Consider the following 27,175-nt stretch of genomic DNA (forward strand, 5'->3'; position numbering starts at 1 on the left):
TAGGGAGTTTGGGTAGAGAGGAACCTGATGAAGTTCAACAAAGGCACGTGCAGGGTCCTGCACCTGGGGAGGGACAACCCCACGCACCAGCACAGGCTGGGGCTGACCTGCTGGGAGGCGGCTCTGCAGAGAGGGACCTGGGATTGCTGGTGGGCAGCACATTGCCCATGAGCCAGCAGGGTGCCCTGGTGGCCAAGAAGGCCAAGATGATCCTGGGGTACAATATGAGGAGAGTGGCCAGCAGGCTGAGGGCTGAGACTCCACCTCAGTGAGGCCACATCTGGAGTGCTGCATCCTATTCTGGGCTCCCCAGTTCAAGAAGGGCAAGGAACTAAAGGTGAGGTGACCAGACCATCTCCCTGTGGAGGGATATGAATGTGATGAGGGGACCAGACCATCTCCCTTATGAGGAGAGCCTGGGAAAGCTGGGTCTGGTTTAGCTTGGAGAAGACTGAGAGGGGATCTTACCAATATATACAAATACCATAAGTGTGACTGTGAAGAGGATGGGGCCAGACTCTTTCCAGCGGTGCCCAGCAACAGGGCAAGGGACAACGGGCACAAACCACAACACAGGAAGTTCCATCTGAATATGAGGAAAAACTTCATTATTTTGAGCGTGATGGAGCACTGGAACGGGCTGCCCAGAGAGGTTGTGCAGTCTCCTTCTCTGGAGATATTAAAAATCTGCCTGGATGCAATTCTGTGCAACCTGCTCTGGGTGGATCTGCTTTAGTAGGGAGCTGGACTAGATGATCTCCAGAAGTCCCTTCCAGCCGTGACCATTCTGTGATTCTGAGTGTTTATTGGTAGGAATCCGGGTGTCCAACAAGGCAGATACAGTGGTGGGAGTCTGTTATAGACCAGCCAGCCAGGATGAAAAGACAGATGAAATAGACTGTAAGCAGCTGGGACAAGTCTTGTGATTGCTAGCCCTTGTTCTCATGGGGGACTCCAGCTTCCCAGATGTCTGCTGGAAATAAAATACAGTGGAGAGGGAACAGCCTAAGAGGTTCCCGGAGTGTGTGGAAGATAACTTCCTGACACAGCTGGTCAGTGAGCCAGCTAGGGAAGGCACCCTGCTGGACCTGCTGTTTGTGAGCAGAGGGGGACTGGAGGGTGATGTGATGGTTCGAGGTTGTCTTGTGATGGTTCGAGGTTGTCTTGGGCATAGCAAGCATGAAATGATAGAGTTTTTGATTCTTGGGAATAGAGTCTTCTAAATCATTTTTGATTCTTGGGAATGGAGAGCTATGGCTGGAACTCGGGAAAAAAAAAAAAAAAAGAGTTTATGACCTTTGGAAGAAGGGGCTGGCAACTCAGGAGGACTACAAAGATGTCGTGAAGTTATGCAGGGAGAAAATGGCCAAAGCCCAACTAGAACTTAATCTGGCTACAGCAGTAAAAGACAATAAAAACTGTTGCTATAAACGCATTAGTAAGAAAAGGAGAGCTAAGGAGAATCTCTATCCTTTATTGGATGTGGGGGGAAAGGTAGCGACAAAGCTTGAAGAAAAGGCCGAGGTACTTCAATGCCTTCTTTGCCTCAGGGCTCAATAGTAAGACCAGGTGTTCTTGGGATACCCAGCCCCCTGAGATGGAAAACAGGGATGGGGAGCAGAACAAAACCCCCATAATCCAAGGAGAAATGGTTAACAGCTTGTTGCACTACTTAGACACACAGAAGTCTATGGGGCCAGATGGGCCACCCAAGGGTACTGAGGGAGCTGGTGGAAGTAAGTGGTCACAGAGCCACCTTCAACCGTTTAACAGCAGTCTGGCCAACCACAGAGTCCCAGTTGACTGGAGATTATCAAAACATGACACCCATCTACAAGAAGGGCTGGAAGGAGGATCTGGGGAACTACAGCCCTGTCAGTCTGACCTCAGTGCCAGGGAAGGTTATGGAGCAGAATCATCTTGGGTGCCATCATGTGGCACATAGAGGACAACCCAGTGACCAGGCCCAGTCAGCGTGGGTTTATGAAAGGCAGGTCCTGCTTGACTAGCCTGATCTCCTGTGACCTGCTTAGTGGAGGAGGGAAAGGCAGTGGAAAGGTTGTCTACCTAATCTTCAGTAGAGCTTTGACACCATTTCCCACAGCATTCTCCTGGGGAAGCTGGCTGTTCATGGCTTGTACAGGTGTGCTGCTCACTGGCCTGAGTGAACTGGCTGGCCAGGCCCGAAGAGTGGTGGTGAATGGAGTTACATCCAGCTGGTGGTCAGTCACAGGTGGTGTTCCTCGGGGCTCAGTGCTGGGGCCAGTTCTGTTTAATGTCTTTATCAGTGATCTGGATGAGAGGATTGCATGCATCCTCGGTAAGTTTGCAGATGACACCAAGCTGGGCAGAAGTGTTGATCTCCTTGAGGACAGGAAGGCTCTGCAGAGACAGCTGGACAGGCTGGACCGATGGGCTGGGGCCAATTGTATGAGGTTCAACAAGAAGAGCCAGCAGAGAATGACCTGGGGGTGCTGGTTGACAGCTGGCTGAATATGAGCGTGCAGTGTGCCCAGCTGGCCAAGAAGGCCAATAGCATCCTGGCTTGAAGATTTTCTCTATATCCTGTACAAACCAAATCCATGATTTCTGATGATGAAAGTCAAAATGAATCTACCAAATTGCCATTTTTGTTTACTTTTTGTGAGGAGGAGGATAGGATGTTTTAAAGAGAAAAGGAAGTTTAATTTACTCTTTGGCCATCAATTGTCTTAAAACAATTTCTGCCTCTTCATCAAAGTCCTCATTAAGGTGTTCCATAACATCAGTTGTGGGCAGCTTTAACAGGAAATTTGGTAAAGATAAATGAAACCACAGGTATTGGCTTAGGATTTTGGGAAGAGTTCAGTGATCTCTTAATGGCTTCATTTTGTACTGATGGTATTTGGGAAATCACCAAAACTATTAAGAACGCTGCCAAACTTCAGGCTTTCCAGAAAAAAAAACAACGGTAAGAGGTAAAGGTATACCAATGTTTAGGTGCTGGTACTTAATTGTATTTGTTTTTTCAAAAGGCATCAGCACCAGCGATTTTGTAATTACCCGCAATGTAAAAAATTTTCGGTCCAGTGTCTTTGGTTCCCCTTCTGGTGTTGGAGACTGCCCTAGTGTTACATCTTCGTAGAGGAGAATCCTAAGACATACAGAGCAACTAAACTGTCTGATTCTGTGTTGTTAGATAATGGAAGTACCTGCAGGGTGACTGTAGATAGTAAATAAAGCATGGACATCATTCCAAGATGAAAATAGAATAAGGTTTTGATATTATTAAAACAACGGAATGAAACAGACTCTTTATTGCCGTACTTTCAGAGGTGGTTACAATTAATGTTTCGAGATTTGAAAGAGTTTTGCATACCAATGCACGAGAAGCAGGGGTAAAGAGCCTTTTCATAGAAGACCTCCTATTCTTATCTTCTGATTAGATAATGCTCATTTGGGACCTCAAGATAATTTCTATCTGAAAAATACGAAAATTACACAAACTTTTAAAATGTGAACAATCAAAGAAATACATTTAAGTGTGTCTATAAAGAAGTGCTTGCACTTCAGAGCATTGTATTCCCATGAACAGTTTTCAAAAGCGTGTATTTTATAGCGAAAGTATAAGGGACTGGCAGATCAGTGGAACAGAATTGCACCACAAACTGTTTCTTCAGAGACAGGTGACTCAGGAAGTTTTACAGCAGCTATCTGGATGCACTCCTGTTTCCTTTCAAGTAGAAAATGGGGCATGGGGATTGTTGGGATTTTGGGGTTGGGGTTGGTTGTTTTGGGTTGGATTTTTTTGTGGTGGACAGAAAGAAGCAGTCAGTTTCACATAATTTGTCTAGAGTAGGTCATAGCATGCTTCCTCCATTTCAGTGCTTCAGGAGGTAACTAATAAGATAAAAGCAAAAGATTGTCTTCAGCTAGGCTGTGGTTTGTGGATCTCTCTGTGCTTTTCTGAGAATACATTTTATTTTTTTGCTACAATACCATATTATTATAATTACTATGATAGTAATATTCTTCCCTGTTACTGTGTCGCTGATTTTCCAGTGAAAACAGATCCTGCAGACACAGTTTGCTTCAGTTCATGGAGTGAGGAGTAGGACTTCATAGACATCAAGAAGACTTGTTGTTTAGGCGTGGTAAAGACTAATTAATAGTCTGGTCTGTAATAAATAGACTAGAAAAGAACGTTCACATGCCTCTCAGAAAGTGAACAAGTACTCACAGTACTGTTTCGCATACAGTTTGTGATTAGATTTTTAAATTAAATATGTTTGTATTTGCTTTCTTTTGTAATCTGAATTGTATGTTGGTATTAATAAAGAGATTTAAATGAAGAAGTTAATAGATAACATAGGATACTCCTTTAAATTTGCAGAACTGATGTGTCCAGCATCAGTGAATTAAAAACACTGAAGTTAGAACTGTTATTAATGTTTCTTCATAAAGACAAAACGTGCGATACCCTCACTCTGCTTTTTTACCTGTCAGGACCTTAGTCGTTCTTTTTAAATTTTTTTTTATTAATTTAAGAGTTCATTGTGAAGTGGTTCTGATTGCACGTTGACATAGTGCAGCTCTGTGTGTGTATGTTTTGATAGTCCCCTCTTTGAGGCCTCTACAGTTTTACAACGATACTTAACTTGGGTGCTGAGCAGGATTAACTGTGTCAGGCGAGGTGGGGAGGTGGATACTGTAGACGGGAGGGAAGAAATCAAATATTAACTTAGAATAAAGAGTTGTCCAGAATGAATGTTTGTAAGTGAACAAAGCATTTCAAGAGAGCTGGGGTTTGGGTTTTTTTTTTGGTTTTGCTTCAGATAATTAGTGGAGGGACTAATTAATGCAAAAAAAAGTAATGCATAGAGTTACTGACAGAGGTTTTGAGAAATGTAAGGATAGCACTGCTTCAGCCTTACAAAGAGTTTATATAGAAAGATAGTCTCTCATTTAAATGAAAAAGCAGGCTTCCATCTTCTTCCAGCTTATCTGCTAATTACTGAGATTCTCTGCTTTCGTCTCCAAGTGTGATTGCATTTCTATGTTCAATACTGAAGTTTTTTTACATGGTCTGATAACCTGTTTTCTGTACTGGCTTAGGAACACATGCAAACCCATCAGGCTGGACCTTCACTGAGTTCCCAGAAGCCTAGAGTGTTTAAGTGTGATACTTGTGAAAAAGCTTTTGCTAAGCCGAGTCAGCTGGAGAGACATAGTCGCATTCACACAGGTAACACTAGATACTATTTTTATCTTGCAAGATTTTATCATGAATATGTAGGTGTTATTTTTGGAGTCCTTGTTTGTGGGTTTGGGTAACTGCATTTAAGTGTCAACTTAAGCTTTAAAAAACCCAAGTAAATTTCTAACCCAAATTGTTTAGAAATTAAAATGAGGAACAGCAGAGATGTCAGAAACTGTGAGAAACTCTTTAAAGCCAGAACATCATGCTTCACTAAGCTTCTCCGTATTTTGGGACTGGCAATACTGACTGCAACAGTAATGTGATCGCATGAGCTTGAATTTAAGTTTGTCAGTCTTTGAAACAGATTAACGATAGGATATTTTAAAGCATTGTGTAAAGTGGTGTTAAGAGGCTGAGTATGATTGTTTTAGGAGGTGGATATAGGAGAATGTGCAAATGAGTGGGTGTGCTCAATGACATTAATTAAGGGACAGTCAAGTGCTGATACTGACAGCTGTATGCAGTGCTTCATTGCCATTGAACTAATTTGTTCATTTGTTTCTAGTACCAGAGCTTTTGATTTGTTGTGGCCTTTTCTGCTTGATTATTTTCTTCAACTGTCATTTTATAAAAAGACTATACTGACTTCTAGGGAGCACACGTTTTCTGTGATAAAAGTGCTTTTCAGGTTGCAGCTTCTGCCGTACTACAAGTTAAGAACTGTACATAGGATAACCCAGCTGCCTCCCCCTTTCCCTTCTGTATCTTAGTTAAGAACAGTGTTCTGAAGAACGTGAGTTCTAAATATAGGAGTCAGTTCTCCGAAATAACTTCTCTCTTTTCCATACCACTACCAATAAAGAGCTGTCATGGCCGCTAGAGTTAAAAAGGACAGGGGAAAGTTATCTGTGTTGATGGTAAGCTGTAGCGGACCAAGGAATTTGACTGGATGTGCTATAGTGTAAGACTCCCAAAGCTTTCTCTTTCCCCAGTGTCAGCTTCTGGTGGTTAGCTTTTGATTGCTTTTTGTGCAAAGTTCCTAATCTCTTCCTTTCAGTTATCTTGTTAACCCTGTCATTACTCCTTGGTTAGTGTCACTTGCTGGTCTTGCAATGGTAGTTTGAATTTCATTTTTGAATGGACCTTCACATTACACCCTCGGATTCAGTGTTGTAGTTTTTAGTATTGCATCTCTGAGGTACAGACTTGCCTGTATATCCGAGCATCTAGTGCATGCTGGCATTTTGTGCATCAGAACTTCCTTTTCTCTGGCTTTGACAAATGCAATCTTATATAAACACACACACACTCTCACATGCTTTCTACCATGCTGTTTCATATGTATGAAAGGGATGTAAATGTTTGTTCAGTGGTATCTTTGAATTCTTTTTATGTGTCTGTATGACATCTGGTAGGCTGTTGATGTCTTGGGACCACTGCCAGTATTGATAATGTACATTATCTTAATGTGTCCCTATATACTTGTCCATCTGTTAACTTCTTTTCTCTTACGTGACGTTTATGGCGAGTTCTTAAAGGTAGGGTCTGTGTCTTTGCTTTTTTTTTCATGAAGCAGTTAATATGGTGGAGTGTCAGTCGATCTCTAACGCTGTGTACTGTGATGTTACCAATAGTAAATGATAAAAAGGGTTTCTGGGGAAGATGGGGGGGAAAAAGTAGATGAAACTAAAAACATGTTAAGATTGCCACGGGCTAGGAAACCGCTTGAACTTCCCGTATAGCAGTGGCCATATAGAAGAGTCATTGTTAGGTGATGGATGACGCTGTCTTCCATTAGGCTTAAGGTAGTTGGTACTTACCACTGCACATAAGCAGATTCTGGAACATAACTAGTCAAGATAAGGTCATGCTTTTTCTGTCTGTGCTTTCTCACTGGCTTTTGCAGTGTATCATGAGTTTTGCAAAGGAATTAATGTAGTCTGATAATTGATTTATCATGGAAAAAAAGAAGAATTGGAGAATAATCAGTGATTCCAAATGTTTGTAGATTAATTGGATCATGCCTATACAAGGTGCAGCCTACTGTGGCATTTTTTTATTTGTTCTGGTAAAATGAATTTGGCTCATTTCAGTTGCCTAATTTGGCACATAGTTTGTTCACTGTCAGAGGTCAAGTAGGAGCAGTAATTGCAAGAGCTGTTGCACCTGATTTACACATGAGCATTTGAGCTTTGAGGCACTAGGGTTTGCTAGGCAGCTGAAAGCCAGAGAGGTCTCAGGTCATTGCCCTGACTTTTTTTTTCCCCACATTTCATTTAGTTGCTGACAACTCTAGCAGGAAAGGATAGGCGATTGGATAGAGAGGATTCATGAACTTGGTAAATTCATAGTTTGAGTTCTTTTGCTAAGCAAATTGGGAGATTTGGGAATCCTAAGAGCAGGTTTAGAGTTGCAATGGGAAGGCATGGATAGGTAGGAGACATTACGGGGCATAAAAAGCAGGTGAATGTGGATGATCGTATTGCTGCGAAGGGTTAAGATCCTTGTGTATCAAGTTGTGAAATACCGCAATGTGGTTGATACGTATTGGCTGTGGCAACGAGAGTATTGCAACAGGAGGGAAAGTTTTCAGTGCAAGTGTGATAGGATAGACTTTAATACTAGTGGCTGGGCCATCGACTTTCAGCAAAACTTAAGTTCTTGTAAATAAGCAATAATTCTTGATAAGGGTAATGGGTATTTGCAGCTGATTGTCAGCTAGCAGCATTCATTGTTGATCGATTGCTGCTAGTTGCAAGTACTGTACTATGGGTGTGTGTAAGCGTGTTCTGTAAGGGGTTCTTGAAGGTAGTTTCTTATCTGAGTATGGGAGGAACCTAATCGGATATACTAGAGCTGGTTTTGAGTGTTAGGGCTCTCTGCTGACCTGTGTATCCTCATCTAACAGGATGACTGTTTATCTTCCCTTCACCCCCTGCCTCAAGAGAAATAGTGACTGCTCTTCCCGAGAGTAAAACTGAAGAAGGCAAACAGCAGAGCTGCTTTGTGGTTATTCTGCTTTGTGGTAGAAAGGAATATTCTGGTCGTACTTGGGGCAGGAAAAGAGAGGCAGGAATTGCAATCCAGGGAGATCAAAAGTATTTACAATTCCCCAATAACTTGCTTTCTGCATAACTGACTTAAATAATACAGACTTTAAAAAAAGCAATGTTCTAGTTAAGAGTGTCACAAAATAATCCAAAAGCAGGAAAGAAGGGCAGTTTTCCTTTTTCCTGCTTTGATTCATGCTGCCCATTATAATAGGCGCAGAGCACTTCAGGAAGGCTGGGAACGGAGCAGAGTCCCTTTATGTGTAAGTTTCTCATGAATCCGCACCATCGTAGGAAAAATTCTTTCTGTTTTGGAATGACTTGTAATTTACTCAGTAAATCCTCAGATATTTTTGGGTGTCTTGTACTTGGGTGCTCATGTGCTAGGAATGCCCACAAACTGTAACAGTCCTTGCTAAATTAATTTTATATTACCGTTGTCTGATGTTGAAACAGCAAGTCAATCTGTATGATAGCCGTTCTTTCAGAAGATAATATTCTTTTAAAAGAAGTCCCTTAAGGTCAAAGGAGTGAAAATGTGCTGCATAGAAGTTTTTAGATGGGTGCTGTTACATAAAATATGATAAGAAAGGCTTACATAAAATAAGAAATCTAAACTGATTTGCTTTCTTAATGGTATGATCATTGTGAGAAAGTGTGATTTCTATGTTGATTAAACATTTTTGACGATTTCTAATGGGCAATAACTACTGAATCAGTGGCCAGAAGGTAAACACACTGAATAAACCTCTGAATAGCTCTAAATACCTAGTAAATTCAGATTTATTAGTGAAAAGTAGTTTGAAGAAATGTTGCCGAAATTAGAGGGTAGAAAGTGCTTCTAGTCCTAACAAAGCGCCATGTGGTAATGCATTACACACCACCAAAAAAGTGTTCATCTTAACAGAATAGAAACCTGGAGTCAAAAGTATCTGAGGAAATGTAGAATTTACTTTAAACTAGTTCATTGTTAACAAAAGTAGAACACTTCTGTGGTTTAAAGGACCTTTTATTAATTGCCTGAGAAGTTGCACTTAGCATGGAAGCTATGGTGCATATGGGGACACTAATATATACGTAATGAAGGAAGAGAGAAATTGGTCCTTTAAGGAAAACAGTGGAAAAGTATTTGTACTGCTGCTTGTGTGTTACTGTGCTAACTAAATAGCAAAGTGTATTTTTAAGTGCAGAAGGTGCTTTTAGAAGTCCTTAATGACATACAGCAAGGTGTCTTGTGTTATGTTCGAGGTTGTGGTGTAGAGTGTTGAAGTAAAGGTCTGGTTTTGCAAAGTATGTATTTTAAAATTGTGAAGTATTTTTATAATGAATATGTTTTTGAGTTTATATTTAGAAATCAGTAATTTTCTGGCAGATTTGGAAGGATATGCCTGCTTTGGTAAGATATGGGAATCACTAGTAGCTATTGGCATAGGAGGCCACAAGTCCCATATAGAATTACCAGAACTTTTACTCTTAACACATTTGAATTCCTAGTTTCTCACAGACATTAGCTTTGTTAATTCTAGAACATTCCCTGTCTGAATTAGTCTCAAAGGTGTAAAAAGGTCATGGTTCCCTTGAGCAGAAAAGTCAAACTGGTAAACTAATTTTCTGCACCTCATATATTTTACTTAGGTAATAAATTGGGTAGGAAAGATGGCAATATCAGAGGTTTAGGACTTACATAAGTATTCTGAAATTTAATTTGGGAGGTTCTGATGATGATGATGAGCCATAGCACTGTTTTGAGAAGGTCTCAAAGAAAAAGTTCATGTCTACTTAATTTCTAGGTAATCTTGATGATTTTTACTGAATTATGAACTATGTTTTCACATTGAAGTGACAAATAATTAAATACATTCTTCTCTTCCATAAGGGGAGCGGCCATTTCAGTGTACACTATGCGAAAAGGCTTTTAACCAGAAGAGTGCTCTTCAAGTCCACATGAAAAAGCACACAGGAGAGAGGCCTTATAAATGTGATTACTGTGCAATGGGATTTACACAGAAAAGCAATATGAAGCTGCATATGAAACGGGCTCATGGTTTCACTGGTATGTAGCATAATGATAGTAATGGTGAGTGCAGGAAGCCATATGCTTTACTAGAAAGCACAAAACACCTCCTTTAAGTTATTGAGCAATTAGGGACTAATAGCCAAAGACCAGAGTCGATGAGCACATGCAACCCAAAAAGCAGGTTGAGACAGAGCTTGGTTATTGTTTATGGTTCCTTGTTTTTTACGTGGAGCTCTGTAGTATAGAAATACAAAGTTCAAAACCTATTACAGGCAAACAATTACGTTGGGGGGGGGTTAACTTTTCAAAGAGCGTCTAATGAATTTGCAGAATCTGAAGTAGCTGTGTAATACCTTTCTCAGTATGCTTCCTTTATTCCCAAGTGCTATATTTGCATTTTTCTTACACTATACGTCAAGTCATTCTCACTCATCTTTTTGTCTTGTACTTTGATAGGTCCTGTACAAGAGCCTACTAGTCATCAAGAACAAGAAGGGGAAGATATTAGTCGTGCTCTGAATTTAGAAGAAGTGGTACAAGAATCTTCAAATGAATGGCAAAGTATAGGCAATGTTTTTCGATGACACCTTAAAATTTGAAAGATAAAAATGTTTCTGGGACTCAAATTTCTCAAAACAAGTTTTCAGAAAAGTAAAAGATGGATCTTACAGTTAAAGCTTGAAGCATTGAAAATATTAACAATAGAATAATATATTATAGGGTTTTTAATTATTTACAGAAAAATACCTAAAACAATCGTTCTTTTTTTTAAGCTTGTAGAATATTGGGAAAACATCATTTAATCTGTGCTAAGTTGTCTGTGAATCAGTGAACTCAGGTAATACTGTGTACAGTTTCATCTTCTAATTCACAGCCAGTATATCTATTTGAAAAATAAACTGGAACTTTATATCAGAATACAATGATTCCCATTTTTAAAGGAGGTGAGGAATAACTTCATGGGAAAACCATGAAACTGTTGGTCAGCTTTTTTTTTATGTGTTTAAAAAAATAATTGAGGTTGGCAACAAATTGTTACAGAGCAGATGCATGCAGTATGAAATAGTTTGGGGTTTGGGGTTTTTTTTTACAAGGCACAGGAAAATGTTGTATTTCTGTTGTAAGCTTTTTTTTAGTACACTTGAGAATTTGTTGAAAAAAATAAAATGCCATGAGCTTACGGCTTTTCTTGAGTTAAACTCTTGAGAGAGGGAGCATGTTCATTTCCATTCCAGCCACAGAGGCTAGTATTTGCTAGTTTTTACATTAAAAGTCTGGAGTTTTAAACTCAGCAATGAATTATTTAAAGAGAATCCAAACTACAAGAGGTTCCAGTGAAAGCCTCTTGTTTGCTGTATTGGGTCAGCAGGTACATATCTCGGTATCTGTGGAAAACGCAGCCATATACTAAATCTGGGAAGTAAACATACAATTTTGTGTTAGCGATGAGAAAGTTAGATGCACACTAGGTCACCTATATTATACAATATTCCCCAGTGCTGTAAGCAGTTATTTCAAATGAGTAAATTCCTCAATATTTTCTTTGTGAATTTTGGATATATGTTACTTTTATTTGTTGTTGTATAAATCATTGTTTCAGCAAAACTACCTAGTTGACCAAGTAATGCTTTGAAAGGTGCCACTTGTTTATTCATAACAAAGAAACACTGGAGTAAAAACATAGTCATCTTTTAGACATTCCAAAGACAGAAGCTTTTTTCTTATTTTTACCTTGTTCTTTTGAATTTTATTTATATGTTACATATATATAGATATATATATGTGTGCTTGTATATGTATATATATATTTAAAGTTATATGAGCCTCTGTGTGGCTGATCAGTATATTTTGTAAATACTAATCCCAGTTGCAGGAAGTTCATCTTTTCAGTTTGCCGCAAGTACTTCTAGGTCAGTGGTGGATTTGTTTACTATAATACAGAGCTGGATTTTAATTTACCTTCTGAAAGATAATTGCTCTCAGATCCAAAAAGCCCTTTTCTGTAAATTTTGTCTATACTTTGTCTATGATACAAACTAGTTCTTTCAGGTTGCTGAAGCAAGAAATCACTGTTGGTTTTGATAGGGCATCTCTTAATTCTTTTGTTAACTCTTTGGCATATGTATATAAGTAAAAGAGTTGGTGACATGAAAATAACACTTTTGTTATGTGGAATATTTAATTCAAAAACATGTTAAATAATATTACTTTTTTCCAAGTTCTGTTTCGTGTATTTTTTAAGCATTTGATCGTGGATTCTAGGAAATTCTAAAAACTTTGCCAGAAGTGCGTGACTCAATATTATATCTAAAGAATGTATATGAAGTCCTTCAAGCAGTGCCTTTCCTTCCAGACAGGCTATTAGTGTTTCAGCTCTTTAAGAAAGTCATTACATTTTACAATTGTCTGAAGGCATACTGGCCCCGTGGCATAAGTCCATAGTAAAATGTGCTGCGTTGCATGTACCATGTATGAAACCTTTTCCCTGTTCTTTAGGAGAATACCTATAAATGCACAGCAAAATTATTTGCTGTATAGGGGATGACACTTCGCAGAGGTTGCCAAATCAAGTGTGACCGAAGATGATTTACAGCTGGTCAGATCCAGTTGCAAATCCATCCTTCGTGACGGGAACATGATTCCTGAATGTTTTAAAGCGTTCAGTCTGCTCTAGCTGTGATTGCTTTACCAGCAAATAAAAACTGGTGGTTGATAACTTAATGAGCACGTGCTAAAAGCAGATCTCATGAGTAAAACGATGCTGTTTTGAGATGGTCACTTCTCAAAGTGTTATGTCTTGATTAGAGGCAATGAGTGTGTGTTGTAAGTCTTGGAAGTGTTAAATAAGCGGTACGAGTTACAGAGCCAACGGCCGTTTTCCCTGAATTCAGTTTGCTACTCCTCCAGCACTTGGAGTCCTGTCAGTTACAGTAAGTAGACTTTTAAAAAACTCTTTTGTAACACAGTATTGGATTTGCTTCCCTGCATCCTCCTCCACCACAAACTTCAAGAATTCATTCTGGAGTATACTGACATAGAAGTTTTCATAGCTTATGTTCCTTGGTAAGATTGAGTTGGGGGTTTTCAAAGCAGTGTATCTGTTGATGTTCGGTACAAATACAGAAACTGTGTCCGATGGGTTGATATTCCCAAAATACCACTAGATGCATTTTTTTAGGAAGCAGAAAGAACTTTTGTTCTAAGGCCTGTTTGAAGAATCACACTGTACAGTGGGTAAGTGAATGGTGCTTAGGAACGCCTCTGTTCTTTCTGGTTTGATGCACTAGTAGGCTTATGCTGGCTTCGGGCTTTTTGACTTGTGTGGACTCAAGTATTTCTTTCGGTTTATGTCCATTCCTTCAGTACAAGAAATAGCACTCCTAGTACTGGTTGTGCTCCTAGTACTCATGCATTCTTGTTTCAGGAAAATTCCTGTGCTTACGAATTAAATACCCATTTAAGCTGCTGTTTTCCAGCAAAGCTACTAGTAACTAATTAAAAGAATAAATTTCAATCTTAAGTTTTAATCTCTTTTGAGAGAACTGTGTTGGTAAAATAATGCTTTAAAGTACCATACATTTTCTTCTATAGGAAGTAAATCCAAAAAAGCCACTTCCAGCCTGTGGAAAAGATGACTGGGGGGAAAGCTGAGTGATGAAGGAGAGGAAGAAGCTTTGAATAAGTTCTGTAGTTCTGCAGTGCGGTAGTTTGAAAAATGTATTTCTCGATATTTTTTTTTAATATTAAATATTCTTTCTATTTTTGAAGGCTGCTTTAAAAAACTTGATTTTTACATAATCTGTTCAAAGAAGATACTTTGTGCTATACTTGTTTATGAAGTGCAGGATTTTGTTGTCTGTACATATGCCTTTCAATATCCCCCTGGCTTTTAGCTGCCACTCCACAAAGACACTGGCTTCCCATAAATCTTGCATCATATTTTCAGCCTTGGGGGCCATACTAAGTCACCAGCAATGTCACTAGAAGCCTGTGTGCAGGCAACTGGGTCCTACAGTGTCATTTTCTAGTATCACAACATAGTTCTTAAATCGTGGGGGGAAAGCACCCACCACCACAGAACCTCATCAATATGATCTCTGCTGTAAAAGACAAAACTGGTCCAAGTTTCATTTCAAGTTGATTACTTTATTTCAATAATGAATATTTTTAAGAGCTGTGTTCCTATAAGAACAATATGTATTCAAATTAAATCAACTATTACGTTGCAGAGTATACATCTGAATGAAGCTACAATAGAAAAATAAACATAGCAACCAATATAGGTAATAGAAGATGTAATACACGTGTGTATGCCTAATAATTTTGGTGGTTTTGTTTTCTTTAGTTTCTATGTAGTTTCTATCCTCTCATCTTCCATTGCTTCATATTAATGGACACTGATTTAAACCTACAATAGATTTAGATGTGAAATGCAATTAACATACATATTTATAGGTAACTTTTACTGGGTACTTATTAGGAATGCAGTTTCAACCTGGGAAGCATTAACTGTAGTCTACAATGCATGGGCTAAAACTAAAAAAAAAATAAAATAATTAATCAGACACTTAGATGACAGCTTGAAGAAACAGTAAGTTTAAGTAACAAAACAGTGCAATTCAGAAGAGCATTTTATTTCCCTAAGTGTGGTTGAAAATACCATTGCCACACATTCATTTTAGTAATTTGTGAACAATTAATATCTAAGTCTAACTCAGCTCTAATTTATTTCTATAAGGCAACTACAGTACAACAGTTAAATGTTCACAGTAGTTTACTATGAGTTTGGTGCACTGCCCTTAATAGGTATCCAGATGCTACTTGGGCAAAAGATGAGCTGATCAAAAATAACGCTGCTGCAATACCAAGAGAAAGATCTGAAATGCTAACCTGAGATGTGCAGGACTATCTGAGATATCAATACTGAAGGGCTCTCTTTCAGAAATTAGACTTACTTGTTTATATATTTATTTACTTGCTTATTGTACTGCAAAGTTAATGCTGTTGCAGCAGAGTTTGTGTGAAGCACCAGTGACGTCCAGTGGTCACTTGTGCAATCTTAGATGTTTCTTCTCTGGGAATATCCCTTGTTTCTTAACATTAGTCTAATCAAATTTGAAATCCTCTTTCTCTCCCTCATCTGCTCATAATTCTAATGGTTTGGATGCGATGAGCAATTCATGGTATGGAAAGAATTTCCTTATTACTATCGCTCCGCTCCGTATTGATTCTACAACATCTGCCCCCTCCCACACTTCACGTACCTTGAACTCCCAATGTTTGGTAAACCTTTCCATGACTGCCTAATCCTGTTATGAAAATAAATTATTCTGTGAGTGAGAGAAGGAAGATTAAAACAAAACAAACAAACAAAAAAAAAGTATTTGGATAAACAGTCCTTACAACTTCTGCACATGGTAGATTATTTTTTTTAGCAGCAGTGTCTCAGAAATCCATTAACAGCAGTGCTCAGTATCCAAGACATTAGCTCTTTATTTGTAGTTCTGATATTCACTAAAACGAAACCAGAAGACTTGAGCTCAGATTAGGTGCTTGGGAGAGATAACGAAGTCCAGCATACAAGTTAGGGTATCCTGAAGAGGAATGAGTTAAGTCAGAGATCTTGTTACTTCACATAAAATAAGGAAAACATCTAGTAAAGCTACTTTTTGTGTTCCTTTCATTCAACTGTTGGTCAGGGATTGCCAATAGAAGTTTGTATAATCTACTGCATGCAGAACCTAATTGGCATTAAGTAATGGATTGCATCTATCTAGATAATTGTTGCAGCTGTTATTAATTTTAAGGCAGTTACATTATGAAGCAGAGTACATGATCCTCGATGACGTCTTAGAGCTTCAGCGCCTAGCGACTGGTGAACCAGACCGCGATCCAGGTCGGGACCCAGAGCCTCCCTGTGGAGGGAAAAAGAGAGTTAAGTTAATGAAAAGGTACTGTATAATTTGGGGCTATAAATCAAAAAACATCAATCTGTAGTATGAAAAAATTGTAAACGTTACCTAGTGAGGATGGCTTGCAGTGGCCTCTAGTGTATTGCTAAATATTACTGGAATTTTCACTTCAAGGAGATGATCGCTTTTCATGTATTTTCATACGGGATTAATTTACCCTCGTTAAATCTCTCATACTGGGCTAGAGTGTCATGAATTATTTGAAGGTACATGTTCTAATTCAGGCCTTCCTAATGAAAGCAATTTATTTGCTTGGACAGCTTGGAAATTTTCATTTTTATGGCTACCCCTGAAAACTGTGTATGCTTCAAATAAACCAAATGAACACCAAAACCAAAACCTCCAGACCTTGCACACAAGTTGCAATAGCCTCACATCTGAAAGAACTGAAATACAGTAATTGTATTCTGTAATATTTATTAGGGTAAATTGTTAATGTGTTATATCAACATGAGTCTTGTATGGAAAGCTCAGGCGCAAATACAAACAAACCCTAAGATGAAGGGCTGAAACCTCTCCTATTTTTACAAATAATAAGAAAACATCAAACTAGGAAAAAAACCCACTTGGTGACTGTTCCTAAACCTGCAATTAAGGAAAGCCCTACAGCAGTTTTATAGCAAAGATGATCCAGACTGAAATTCTGGTGCTTCATTTTTAGTTCAGCTGAGGCTCGCTGGGCATCTTTTCCCATAGCTTTAGCAACTCTCTAAGGAACTTGAACGACATGTTTAATGACTACAAATGTGAGATGGTGTGCTAATTGTTACTGTAATCAGCTGATGACTGAACTGTTCACTTCAAAAAAATTAAGCATGGGTGTACTTTGGGGGTGTACTTTTGGATTTTGTTTTCTTTATATTCTTGTCATGTTTCTCCCTCCTTGGTTTTAGTGAGCTGTTTCAAGGAAGATTTAGTGTAATCCATGAGGTCATTGGCTTTTTTTCTTTCAAAGTTATCTTAAAGAATGGATAACTTTTTTTATTGTGAAAGACTGTAAAAGGTATAAAGAAATAGTTACTAATGTATCTTGCTATAAACAATGAGTCTAAATGAAACGGGCCTGAATAAATCTGATACGAGTTCCAGAAGTTACAATGGCTCAGAAAAGGCTATCTCAAAAGTAGAACTGGTGTATGTATACCATCAGATATATATATAAATGCAAGCTAAAATAGTTGTGATGCTTATGTTAAGAAGACGCTGTTAAATTTTTGGGGAGATTATTGTCAGATATTTTGAGATGTTTAAAAGAAATTTTACCAATATTGTCAGTATATAGCCATGGTATTGTTGATGAATCTGAACTCCACTAAAAAGCTGCAAGTGCGCAGTGTGAAAACTAGACTTACAAGGTAAATGTGTGATTTCCACCTGGGCCTCTGAAGAGCTCATTCCTTTTCTTAAATTGCAACATAAGAATTCTTACTACCTTCTTCAAGTTTTCAAGCCGTCACTTGGTGCTGCAATATGTTTTAAAAAGAGCTCTACAATGAGAGACAGATACCCTAAAGCATGTATGAGACAAAAATGTATTTTTGCTACAGGTGAAGGTGCTGTTATGTCTCCTGTCACAGAGAAGAGCAGTAAGTGTCTGAGGTGATCAGCTCTGCTAATGGGACCTCAGACCTTCTGCCCAAAGGTTAAGATTACTGCCGATTGTGTTCTTCACGTGCGAATGGTATACTAACTGATCTGCTACGAGTGAGTGCTTCGCTACCTTTGAGCAAAATACAGTCTTATTTAAAGTAACTGCTAGTGGATATGATGTGCTTTCCATTTGTCTTTTTCCTGACATAGATGAAAAACCCTCACAACTGACCTTTTTTTCCTGTTCTGTTTTCACTTGTAAGCTGGGGCAGGGAGCTGGAAGTGCCATGACTCGAAATGGTGGACTGAACCAGAGTAATGATAATTTGACCAAATGTTTCTTTTTCATACGATGCAGTTTTCTAATTTGCGTGATGATGTGCTGTCACAGCTCACTGCACTTGACTTGATAGCAGCTCTCCCACTGGGGTGGGACCAAGCAGGGACTGTTGAAGTTATTACTGCGTCTCAACCAGATGCATGTCCAGCCCTGCCCTGTGGCACCATTCTGCAGCTTACCAGTTGGCTTTCATTATCACTGTTCTAAATAATCTAGCGGCAGCAGCAGCAGTGTCACCTCACGCATCTTCTGTGTTCTGGGTCATTTGTGAATTTAGGAACAAGGCAGATCCTGGTGCAGGTCTTTATGGGGCTTTGTGGACTTACCTCCTCTCCTGATGGTAAGTTACTGTGTGGTTTTTACCTTTGACTCCTATCAAAGTAAGTAGTTACTAGGCCATGAGATAACCTTCTGGTTTATCTGTGCAAATTTAGTTCCTTCAGAAGCCTTAAGGAAATGCAGTTCTTTCAAACATGGCAGGTTCTGGAGAGGTTTGGATTCTTTTTCTGGGACTCAATTTTTGTACTTACGGTAAGTTGAATTGTACTTTACCAGTTTAAAGATTCTGGAAAGAGTGCCCTGGCCCTCATGATAGGATCCCTTGTGTCCCTTGTGAGCAGATTTATGCTCATAGAATTTTCCGCTTCCTCCATATCCTGGCTTGTGTCCTTCACCACCCTGCAAAGATAGATTTTCAGCTATATATTGCAAATTACCACATTCAAATTATCATATGCACATTGTAATCTTTGCTGTTATTGAAACGTAACACTTAAATGCAGTATTGGAGTAAAATCATCTTTTATGTAACAAGCAAGGATGAAGGAAGATGCTAGGATATTGTCTGAATACACTCAAATCTGAGGGAAGCACCAGTCTGTAAAAGACGAATTAATAATCCAAAAATGGATATTCAGAAGGTTAACCTGTGTGGCAAAACTTAAGTGTTTCAATTTCAGGAGTTCTAAGATGTCAAACATGTTGGCTAATTTGTGTTCTGATCGTGAAATAAATGCTTGATGGCTTCAGGGCTTTAATATTTTGCCTTAAAATGCAAGCAATTTACATGTCCATCTCATATAAAATCAAACCTGTGGTAGAGAAGTAGAATTTAATTAGTTGTGAAATAACTGTGGGAAGAACTTGTCTAATAACCGTTAAGGCAGATCGCTTCTTACTGAACGAGGTTGCAAGGAAAGGTGGGACAAAATACTTGAATTAGTGACAGCGTTAGTTTTGCAGACTTTACTGTTTAAGAGCTGTGGAATAAGTGCCCCTCTCATCCCAGCCCTCCCTCCCATTTTTGACCTTCCCAGGAAAAGAAAAATGCAGCAGGTAAGTCTTCCAGGAGTCTTTAAGGCAAGAGAGCTTTGCCATGCAGTGGATTTTGCTCTCTTTGTGCTGAAGCAAAAGAAATTACCACTGCAAGGCTGTCAAGTTGCTGGATGAGAGCAAGCAACAAAATTACCATCTTAAAGTGCTGTGGGAGGAGGGAGGAAAGTCAACAGGAAAAGCAAAATAGCAAAACTGAGACAAAACAAAATTATCATGTTGCTGCAGCAGCTTGAGGCAATGGAGCAAGATACACTTTGGCCTGGTAAATAAAATGGCTGTTACTGAAAGCGCATTCATCACCTACCCAGCTAAATCTGGTGAGGGATAATCCTCTTCCCTGTACATGTAAGAAATAGAAATAATGACATGATGATCACTATAGAAGATAGCATTGGGGTGTACCATATACAGAAGAAGATGAAAATGCAGTAAAACCAATTAAATACTGGCCGGATAATGAGGCAGGAATGGAAACCAACAATGTTCAGTCATTCCATGAAACAAAAAAGGAAAAATTCTTCATTACAATAACAAGAACTGACTTCACTAGCCATGGCTTGTCAGTGTAATGTACTTCAGAAGCCAGCTGAGCCTGGTTAATGTAAGGACAGTTCCTGGTGGGTGAGGCTCGATTGAAAGCATTACCTATTATTAGTTTATTACATAAAGCAATCACAATATAAATTGGATCTAAAAATCCCTGTGAGTGGCTTTAATTTGTCATGCAGCAAGTCAGGAAGTATTTGAGGAAGAGAACCACGGCTTTTCTGTCTTAGTCCCTTACTTCAAATTTTCCCAGTGATAGCTCCAGATTTTTACTTGGTGCCATTGAAGAAAATGAATCAGGCTAGCGGTTGAATTGCTATAAAATTAGCCCACAAAAGATCTTGGACAGTGTTGCAGCCTCTGAAAATGCTTACCTTTGCTTGCATTGGGGGAGGTGTACGGGGTGAGACCTAAAAAGCAACACAAGAAAGTTGTAAAACCAAGGCAGAAATAAATGTAGGGAGTTATCAAGCCTTTTTCATACTATCTGTGAGTTTGTAGGATTAAGTGCTATCTGAGCCATTGCACTGAGAAGCTACTCTTCCATCTCAGGCTTTGCCTAGAACACACAGGATTTTTGCCCGTTTTTAGACAGAAAATATTCCTTCATACAGGCAATGGTGAAGGTGCAAGGACAAAACCTGTAAATGCTGAAGCTGTATAATTGTAATAATGGTTGTTGAAATTTGACTACGGTGACGGAGGGCTCGCCCACTTTTTGTGTAGCATTTCAGCATTGCTCATGTTTCCAGGTAAAAATCATTTCTGTATTTGAACGAGCTCAAAGGCACGGTACAATTCACAAGGCTTAAAATAATGGCTAATGCTTGGGGAGTGTTTGGTTACTGGTGGGTCCTAAAGAAAATATTTCATTTTAGTGCATAACAAGAAGCGAGGAGACTTACAATGTTCTTGAAGAAGTGGACTACAGGGTTGTCATCACCAGGCCGGCCATGCTGAGATCTCGGGGGGATGGACCCTACGTGGTGGCTGGCCCTGGCTGCATGTATATCCTGAAAAGCAGAATAGGCATATTGCCAGGTCAGCTAGGAAGGAAAAATAATCGATGACTGTACAAAGAGAAGAGTCATTTTCACCAGGAGTGAGGAGAAAAATGCCTTGGAAACCTACAGAGACTGCAACCTAAAAACGTAAGTGCTGTGAAGGAACATTTTTTTCATGCGATGGCAAACACAGAGTATGTATATGGACATATGTTGTGCATATATATGTGTGTGTGTGTGTGTGTTTTTAACATCGTGGCCCAGTGTGGAATTAAATCTGTTACTTGAAGGTTCTGATAACAGAAACTTTGTAACTTTCCTCCTTTCGTAAGTAAGATCATGGAATGTAATTTTGGAAATGAAACCTGAAATGGAGAAAAACTTATAATTATGTTGGGTCATTCTCCATGCAAGAGCCATAATGGATCGTGTATCACTTCTTAGTTCCCAGAGACTACATTGCTTCGGCAGTTCGCCAGTGTTATGTTTTTTTCTAAAATGAGGAAACCAAATGAGACTGGGGATACTTCCTATTTCCAGTAGGGCTTCCTGAGCAACACAAAAGTCCAGCAAGCAAAGGTAAAATAAGTAATAAAAATAACACATTTTGAATAGTGAATACCTTGACCGGTACTCAGAGCGTGATGCATCTGTTGCAGTGAAAATTAGTGTCAAAAATTCAGTGTACTTCCCGCTGTCTGGATGCAGTATGACAGCGTTTAAAGAACTGTTGCCCAATGACTGACCCAATCACAGGCATCTGCACATTGTTGCAAATGTAGAGGCACAAGGCTTTATGTGCAGTGCAACAGATCTGACGTATGTTCAGTGGGGAACACAGAAGGTAGGAGAGAACGAAAGTAGTAACAACAGTGCCACAGTGACTCTCTTAATGTAATGAATTCCCTGAGATTACAATGGTGATATCAATACCATGCAGATACTAAAAATTTCATTGGCCTCTAAAGATGAAATGGAAATCCCTAGCAAGACAGTAAATCACATAAGGAGTTCCTTAGCAGTACAAACTGAGTGAACATTTGACTGTAAAACAGTATGAACAGTTATTTAAAATAAACAGACTTTGTTTTCATCACATACAGAAAATCGTTGGTCAGCTTGCCTGGGGAAAAGCTTAGTGTCACTGTTGGAGCGGGACTCCTGACTTCAAGTAAGCTAATATCTATAGGCTTTCAAAGATTTGAAGAGTCTCTTTGCACTTCAACTGAAATCTCATGCCACCAATAGCCTTCAGAATGACCCCGACTGCCTCCAGCTGATACTGCTGAACATGGCTGCGCAGAGATTTACATCTTCCAAGACTTTTGAAGTTCTAAGACTTTCCCATGAAACCATCTCGTGTTACTGCTCAAAGCTGCTACGTGGAAGTTTTATTTTTGAGTGGAGTCAGATCTTGTGATCTTACATGAACGAAATGGATTTATATTGTGTTGGATCATTCAAAATGAAAGTAAAAGTATCCATCTTCATGACTGGCCTTTTAAGTTACATAATTCTGAGGAGAAATGAAATTCAGATACATTGTTTATGAGACAAATTTCCTTAGGAAAAAAATAAGCCAATACAGAGAAGTTCAGCTGGTATTTATCAGCATAATTTCTTTGCATGCTGGTGATATATAGAGATGAACTTTTTAAAAAGCAGGAATTTTTGAATTTTAGTGGGTCTGTGAAATTGGCAGTGTCAAGCAGTCAGTCCTGTTTATGCTTCAGCAGCAGTTCCTACTTTATTACTAGTCCCAAATATCTCACCAAAATATCCTCTGTTGCCATGATTAGGAAGAGGGAGCCAGTAAGGTATCAACGTGCGTTTAGAACAAGTTGCTTCAGCCATGTGTTTGTCTTTTTAATCTATGTTGGATCAAATGAAGCCTTGCGTTGCATCTGAACCAGCTGTCTGCCTTGTCTTTAGGATAAATAACATAATAAATATCAGGGCATTGTAGATCTAAATGTCCATCATTAGCAGCGTAAACTGGTCATCATCTAACTGAAAACCGTTACAGTACGTGAAGCAGAAAACTTAAATCAGATTTGATTGCATGTAGCCTGCAACTCTGCAGTGGGGTATGGATTGCCACCAGGCACAGGGAAAAGCTGGGGTAATAGGTTTTTACAATGTAGATGAGGTTGAGTTTCCTGAATTTTAGCATTCTAAAAAATCATTAGGTGCAAATAATTAGGCTTATTGAAAAGGTTATCATGTAGTAAATACAAAGTTTATTCTGTCTGTGGTGCCGCATGTCAGCGTAGTCTTGTAGTTTGTTCTTTCCATTTTTGGACTCCTAGGGGCAGGGAACAAAATCCACTTTTTTTTTTTTTTTTTCTTCCCCCCCTCCCCCCCGAGATTGCTCACCTTCGTGATTTCTGAAAATCATTTCCCAAAGAGTAATAACTGATATGGTTAGGTGTTAAAAGTTAAATTTGAATGGATTCAGACAATTCTTTGCTGAATGAAAAACAAATCTGGTTTATCCTGCTAGGATGGGCTGCTGAGGTGGTGTTTTATAATTGGATTTTTTTGAATGAGCTCGTCTAGTAGTCATTGCATGTTTCACCAATACATTCAGAAGACCACTGTTTATCTTTAAATACGCTTTAAGCACTTGGCCTTAAATAATATTCTTATTAAAACCTGATAGGAATAAAGTAGAGCAACCATGTTTTAGGAAGGGGGGAATTTACTTGTTTCTACTGCCCATCAGCTGCGGTGAGCTCTCCCACACCTCTTGCAACATTGTCATAAATTTCTGTCTTAAGACCATTGCCAGCAAAAGGCAACCTCGTCTTCCATATGTATATTAGGAAATGTACTTGCAAAGTATAATCCTGAATTCAGAGCCCTTGGGTAGTGTGTCATTTAAAACAGAGGTGCCTCTGTTTGTGCCCTTAAAAACAGATTTTAAAAAATAGTTCTAGAGTAACTGAGTAGTTTGTAGTCATACACAGTCTTTCTTTAAAAAAAACAAAACAAACAAACAAACAAAAAACAACCAACCAAAACCAACCAACCAAAACCACCAAACCAGAAAGGGCAGAGGACACTCCGCTTTTTCCGTTCCTGGTTAAGTTTACGTTTGACCTTAATTAAGGATCCCTACCAAGTCAGCCCTGCTCTACATTCAAAAAAGCCAAAAAGGAAAGATCCCTTAAGCTGAATAATCTTAATTATTAGAAAATGTTTGCCAGTACTGGAAATCTAAGCAGTGCCTGGGAGATCTGATGACACAGATGCAATTTTCAGCTTCACTGTGAAATGAATAGTTCTAAGGATCAATAATGTAAATAAGAACACTTAAAAATGTATTCAAAATACCCACAGTTATCCTGTAGTGGGGAGTGGTTCAGTATTGGAATGCTTTGCAGCTCTTTCTGGTGACGCACACAGGACAGTTGCATTGTTTTACTGTGCCACCTACCTTACATCTGTTGGCCACTATGGCAAAAGAAAAGAGACTAACGTTTAATATAGTGCGAAGACAACATACAGGTATTTTGTCTTAACAGTAGCTATGCACTGGCATTGCTTTCTGTGTTAGCCGTGTACTTCCACAACAAACTAATTAATACAGGTTGTGTCAGTAAATTTAATGTTGTGAAAGAGCTGTTTGGGGAGGGGGGGCAGGAAATTGCCGCTTCTCTTAACGCAGGAAGAAGAATCCATATGTAATTCAGTATGTGCTCCGTTTGGGGTTTTGTGCACGATAATTACATTTCCATTTGAGGTGGAGATACCTGAGCATTTGCTTTTCGGTGTTCTGTGACAGCAGGCAGAACCCCGTCTCCTGGTGTTTTCTGCGGCGCTTCGTAAGCGTTGAGGGCAGTCACCGGCTGCGCTGGGTTAAAGGGACTTTAAAATGCCTTATTATAAGCTCTCGCTGAGAGCTGTCATCTTCCACAAGAGGATTGCTTACAACTGATCACATATGCACACAAATATAAACTCAAAGCTCTAATCACCAATTAGTAGGTGCTATGCATTAGTGACAATAATAGTAATAACTTATTTTTGGTTTGGAGTACTGAATTTATGGCTTTTGCCAATTCCTTTCAGTATCAGTAATATGTAGTTTTGTTGTCTACTTTAGGATGTGAAATGAAAATCTGAAAAGTGTCATGTCTGTAATGGCAAAATGCAAATTGATATGAAATATGGAAGCAGCTGATTTAAAATGCAGTTGAACTAAGTAAGTATGTTTACCTTAGCAAGAATGAAAAACAGTGGACTTTTTCATGGGTTCAGTGGGTTTCGTGGTTTCCAGTGGGTTGTCTTCACAAGGTACCTAGTGAGTCCCTGTGCGTGCATTCAAAACAAATTACACAAAAACTACAAATTTGAAATTCATATTGATATGAGAAGTACATTCAGATTGCCTTAGAAAACCAAACTGTTCCCCACCCTACAGGATGTTACGCTTAACCCCCACTGAGAAATTTGCAGCCGTACTGGTAGGCTAAAATTAGCCTTTGAGCGATGCATACTGTTTGTGGGAAGAGCAAGATGAAAGAGCAGCAGGCAGTTTGTAAGCCACTCAGCTGATTTTGTGTTAGTCCTTGAAATGGACTCTGAATCCAAACTTTATGGAAATTCCTACGCGGGTTGAAATTTTCTGTAGTTCGTTTTCAGAGCAGTATGCCAAACAGAAATTGAGATGCATCCTTTCAGTGAATATATACACTGGGTTTTTTTTAAAACAAGAGGAAATTCTTTATATACAGTTTGACTGGAGTGATTATGGGAAATCTGATGGGCGTTTGGATACAGTAATTGCTTCATCTGGGGATTTGGAGATGCTTTGTGCGTGGGGCTTTGTGCTCCTGGGTGTAGCTGCCGCTGCATCAGAGCCTTTCAGCGCTGTTACCCAACGTCTGTCTCACCAGGCAGTGGCAGGATATATATAGCACGTGTCATGTGCGGATGTGTTTCTCCATGCTTGTTCTAGTAGTAATATACCTCCTGTAAACACGCACTGCTAGGCCAGAGCTGTGTTATACTGGTGTCACTGCTTCCATTTTCATTCATGTACAGCCCAAGCACTGATTTGCTCTCCGCGATGGTGTTTGTTCCAAGCTGTTCACAACTTCCAGATCTGTTTCGGAAAGCGATGGGAATGCTGACCTCTTCCCCTTATGGTGGGCTGATGGTGACATTATAATTCATTAGGTAATTCAGCAGGCCTTTCTAATCACTTCAAAAAGGATGAACCACACATCCTTGTAACGGTACTGCTCATTTTTACTAATGTGTAAATTAAAACAGAAATGAAAATACTTGCTCAGAGTTGCAGAGGAGAATTGGCAGGAAGAGAGCTGTGGAGTCCAGGCGATTCTGCAAGAGATTTTGCCTTCTACTGTTGTGTTGAGATCATTAATACAATCTTTGTCTAGAAACAGGTGGTGAACAAAAAGCAGGAAAACAGATGAACATCTTAGCAGAAAGATGGGAATAAAAAACATGGGAAGAAAGACTAGAGATGACTGAAACGTAAGAAACCCAAGAAAGATGAGAAGATGAAGAAGGAAACAATGGAGAACACTGACTATCACGAGAGGCAAGTGGTAATGATAATCCAGAACCACATTTGTCCATAATCCCCTTACTCCTTAGTTGTGCCTTGATAATTAGGGTTCACAAACTAAAAGGTGAGAGGAAAAAATTACTGAGGGGAAGAAGAATCAGGGCAGTTGTTCAGGGTAGTTCTGTTTTATGATGGGTCCCACTGAGACACTGGTGCCATCACACTGTGGGTTTTTCTCTGTGTCCAATTTATTCTGTTGTTGTGGTGCTTGATAAATGGTTTCAGGGGCAAAACCTGATGCTTTAATTTAGCTTTGCTTTTCTGAAGCATTTTTCTGCCTAGCATTCATCACTTTATTAGAATATTCTTCATGTCAGAGGTTCTTCACATGCTTGGACACAGTCTCTGGTGCATATTCGGTGTTGTCCTCTGTGCCATTTTATGAAGTTGGTATCACCATAGACATCCACCACAGAAACCCAGTGCAAGCCTTTGGCATTTTGGGTTGGTTTTGTTTTGACAGTGATCACCCCAGCCAAAAACAGATTTTTGGCTAGTAGGTATTCTCAGGGTAGTTTCCGGGGTAGCTTCTGCTACCAACAG

General features: G+C 39.2%; 2 protein-coding genes across 11 annotated transcripts in view; one reads left to right on the forward strand and one right to left on the reverse strand.

Moving 5' to 3' along the window:
- The window catches only part of ZNF236 (zinc finger protein 236), a 93,071-nt gene extending 80,607 nt beyond the window's left edge, over positions 1-12,464 (forward strand). For 6 of the 7 annotated variants that reach the window (XM_056331026.1, XM_056331029.1, XM_056331027.1 and 3 more), the window contains 3 exons: positions 5,095-5,224; positions 10,106-10,282; positions 10,703-12,464. In XM_056331026.1, the coding sequence (XP_056187001.1) occupies positions 5,095-5,224; positions 10,106-10,282; positions 10,703-10,830 (435 nt within the window). In that variant the 3' untranslated portion in view covers positions 10,831-12,464. Of the gene's footprint in view, positions 1-5,094; positions 5,225-10,105; positions 10,283-10,702 lie in introns of those variants that run through there. The other variant, XR_008820668.1, reaches the window with a different exon arrangement.
- Positions 12,465-14,371: 1,907 nt separating this feature from the next.
- Positions 14,372-27,175, reverse strand: part of MBP (myelin basic protein) — a 120,223-nt gene continuing 107,419 nt past the window's right edge. For 3 of the 4 annotated variants that reach the window (XM_056331380.1, XM_056331381.1, XM_056331379.1), the window contains exons 5-9: positions 20,935-21,042; positions 20,404-20,439; positions 19,788-19,820; positions 18,701-18,826; positions 14,372-16,161 (exon numbers count right to left, since the gene is read on the reverse strand). In XM_056331380.1, coding sequence (XP_056187355.1) covers positions 16,105-16,161; positions 18,701-18,826; positions 19,788-19,820; positions 20,404-20,439; positions 20,935-21,042 — 360 coding nt within the window. In that variant the 3' untranslated portion in view covers positions 14,372-16,104. The remainder of the gene's footprint in view (positions 16,162-18,700; positions 18,827-19,787; positions 19,821-20,403; positions 20,440-20,934; positions 21,043-27,175) is intronic. The other variant, XM_056331382.1, reaches the window with a different exon arrangement.

This window comes from Falco biarmicus, chromosome 3 (assembly GCF_023638135.1).
Source record: "Falco biarmicus isolate bFalBia1 chromosome 3, bFalBia1.pri, whole genome shotgun sequence".
Lineage (NCBI taxonomy): Eukaryota > Metazoa > Chordata > Aves > Falconiformes > Falconidae > Falco > Falco biarmicus.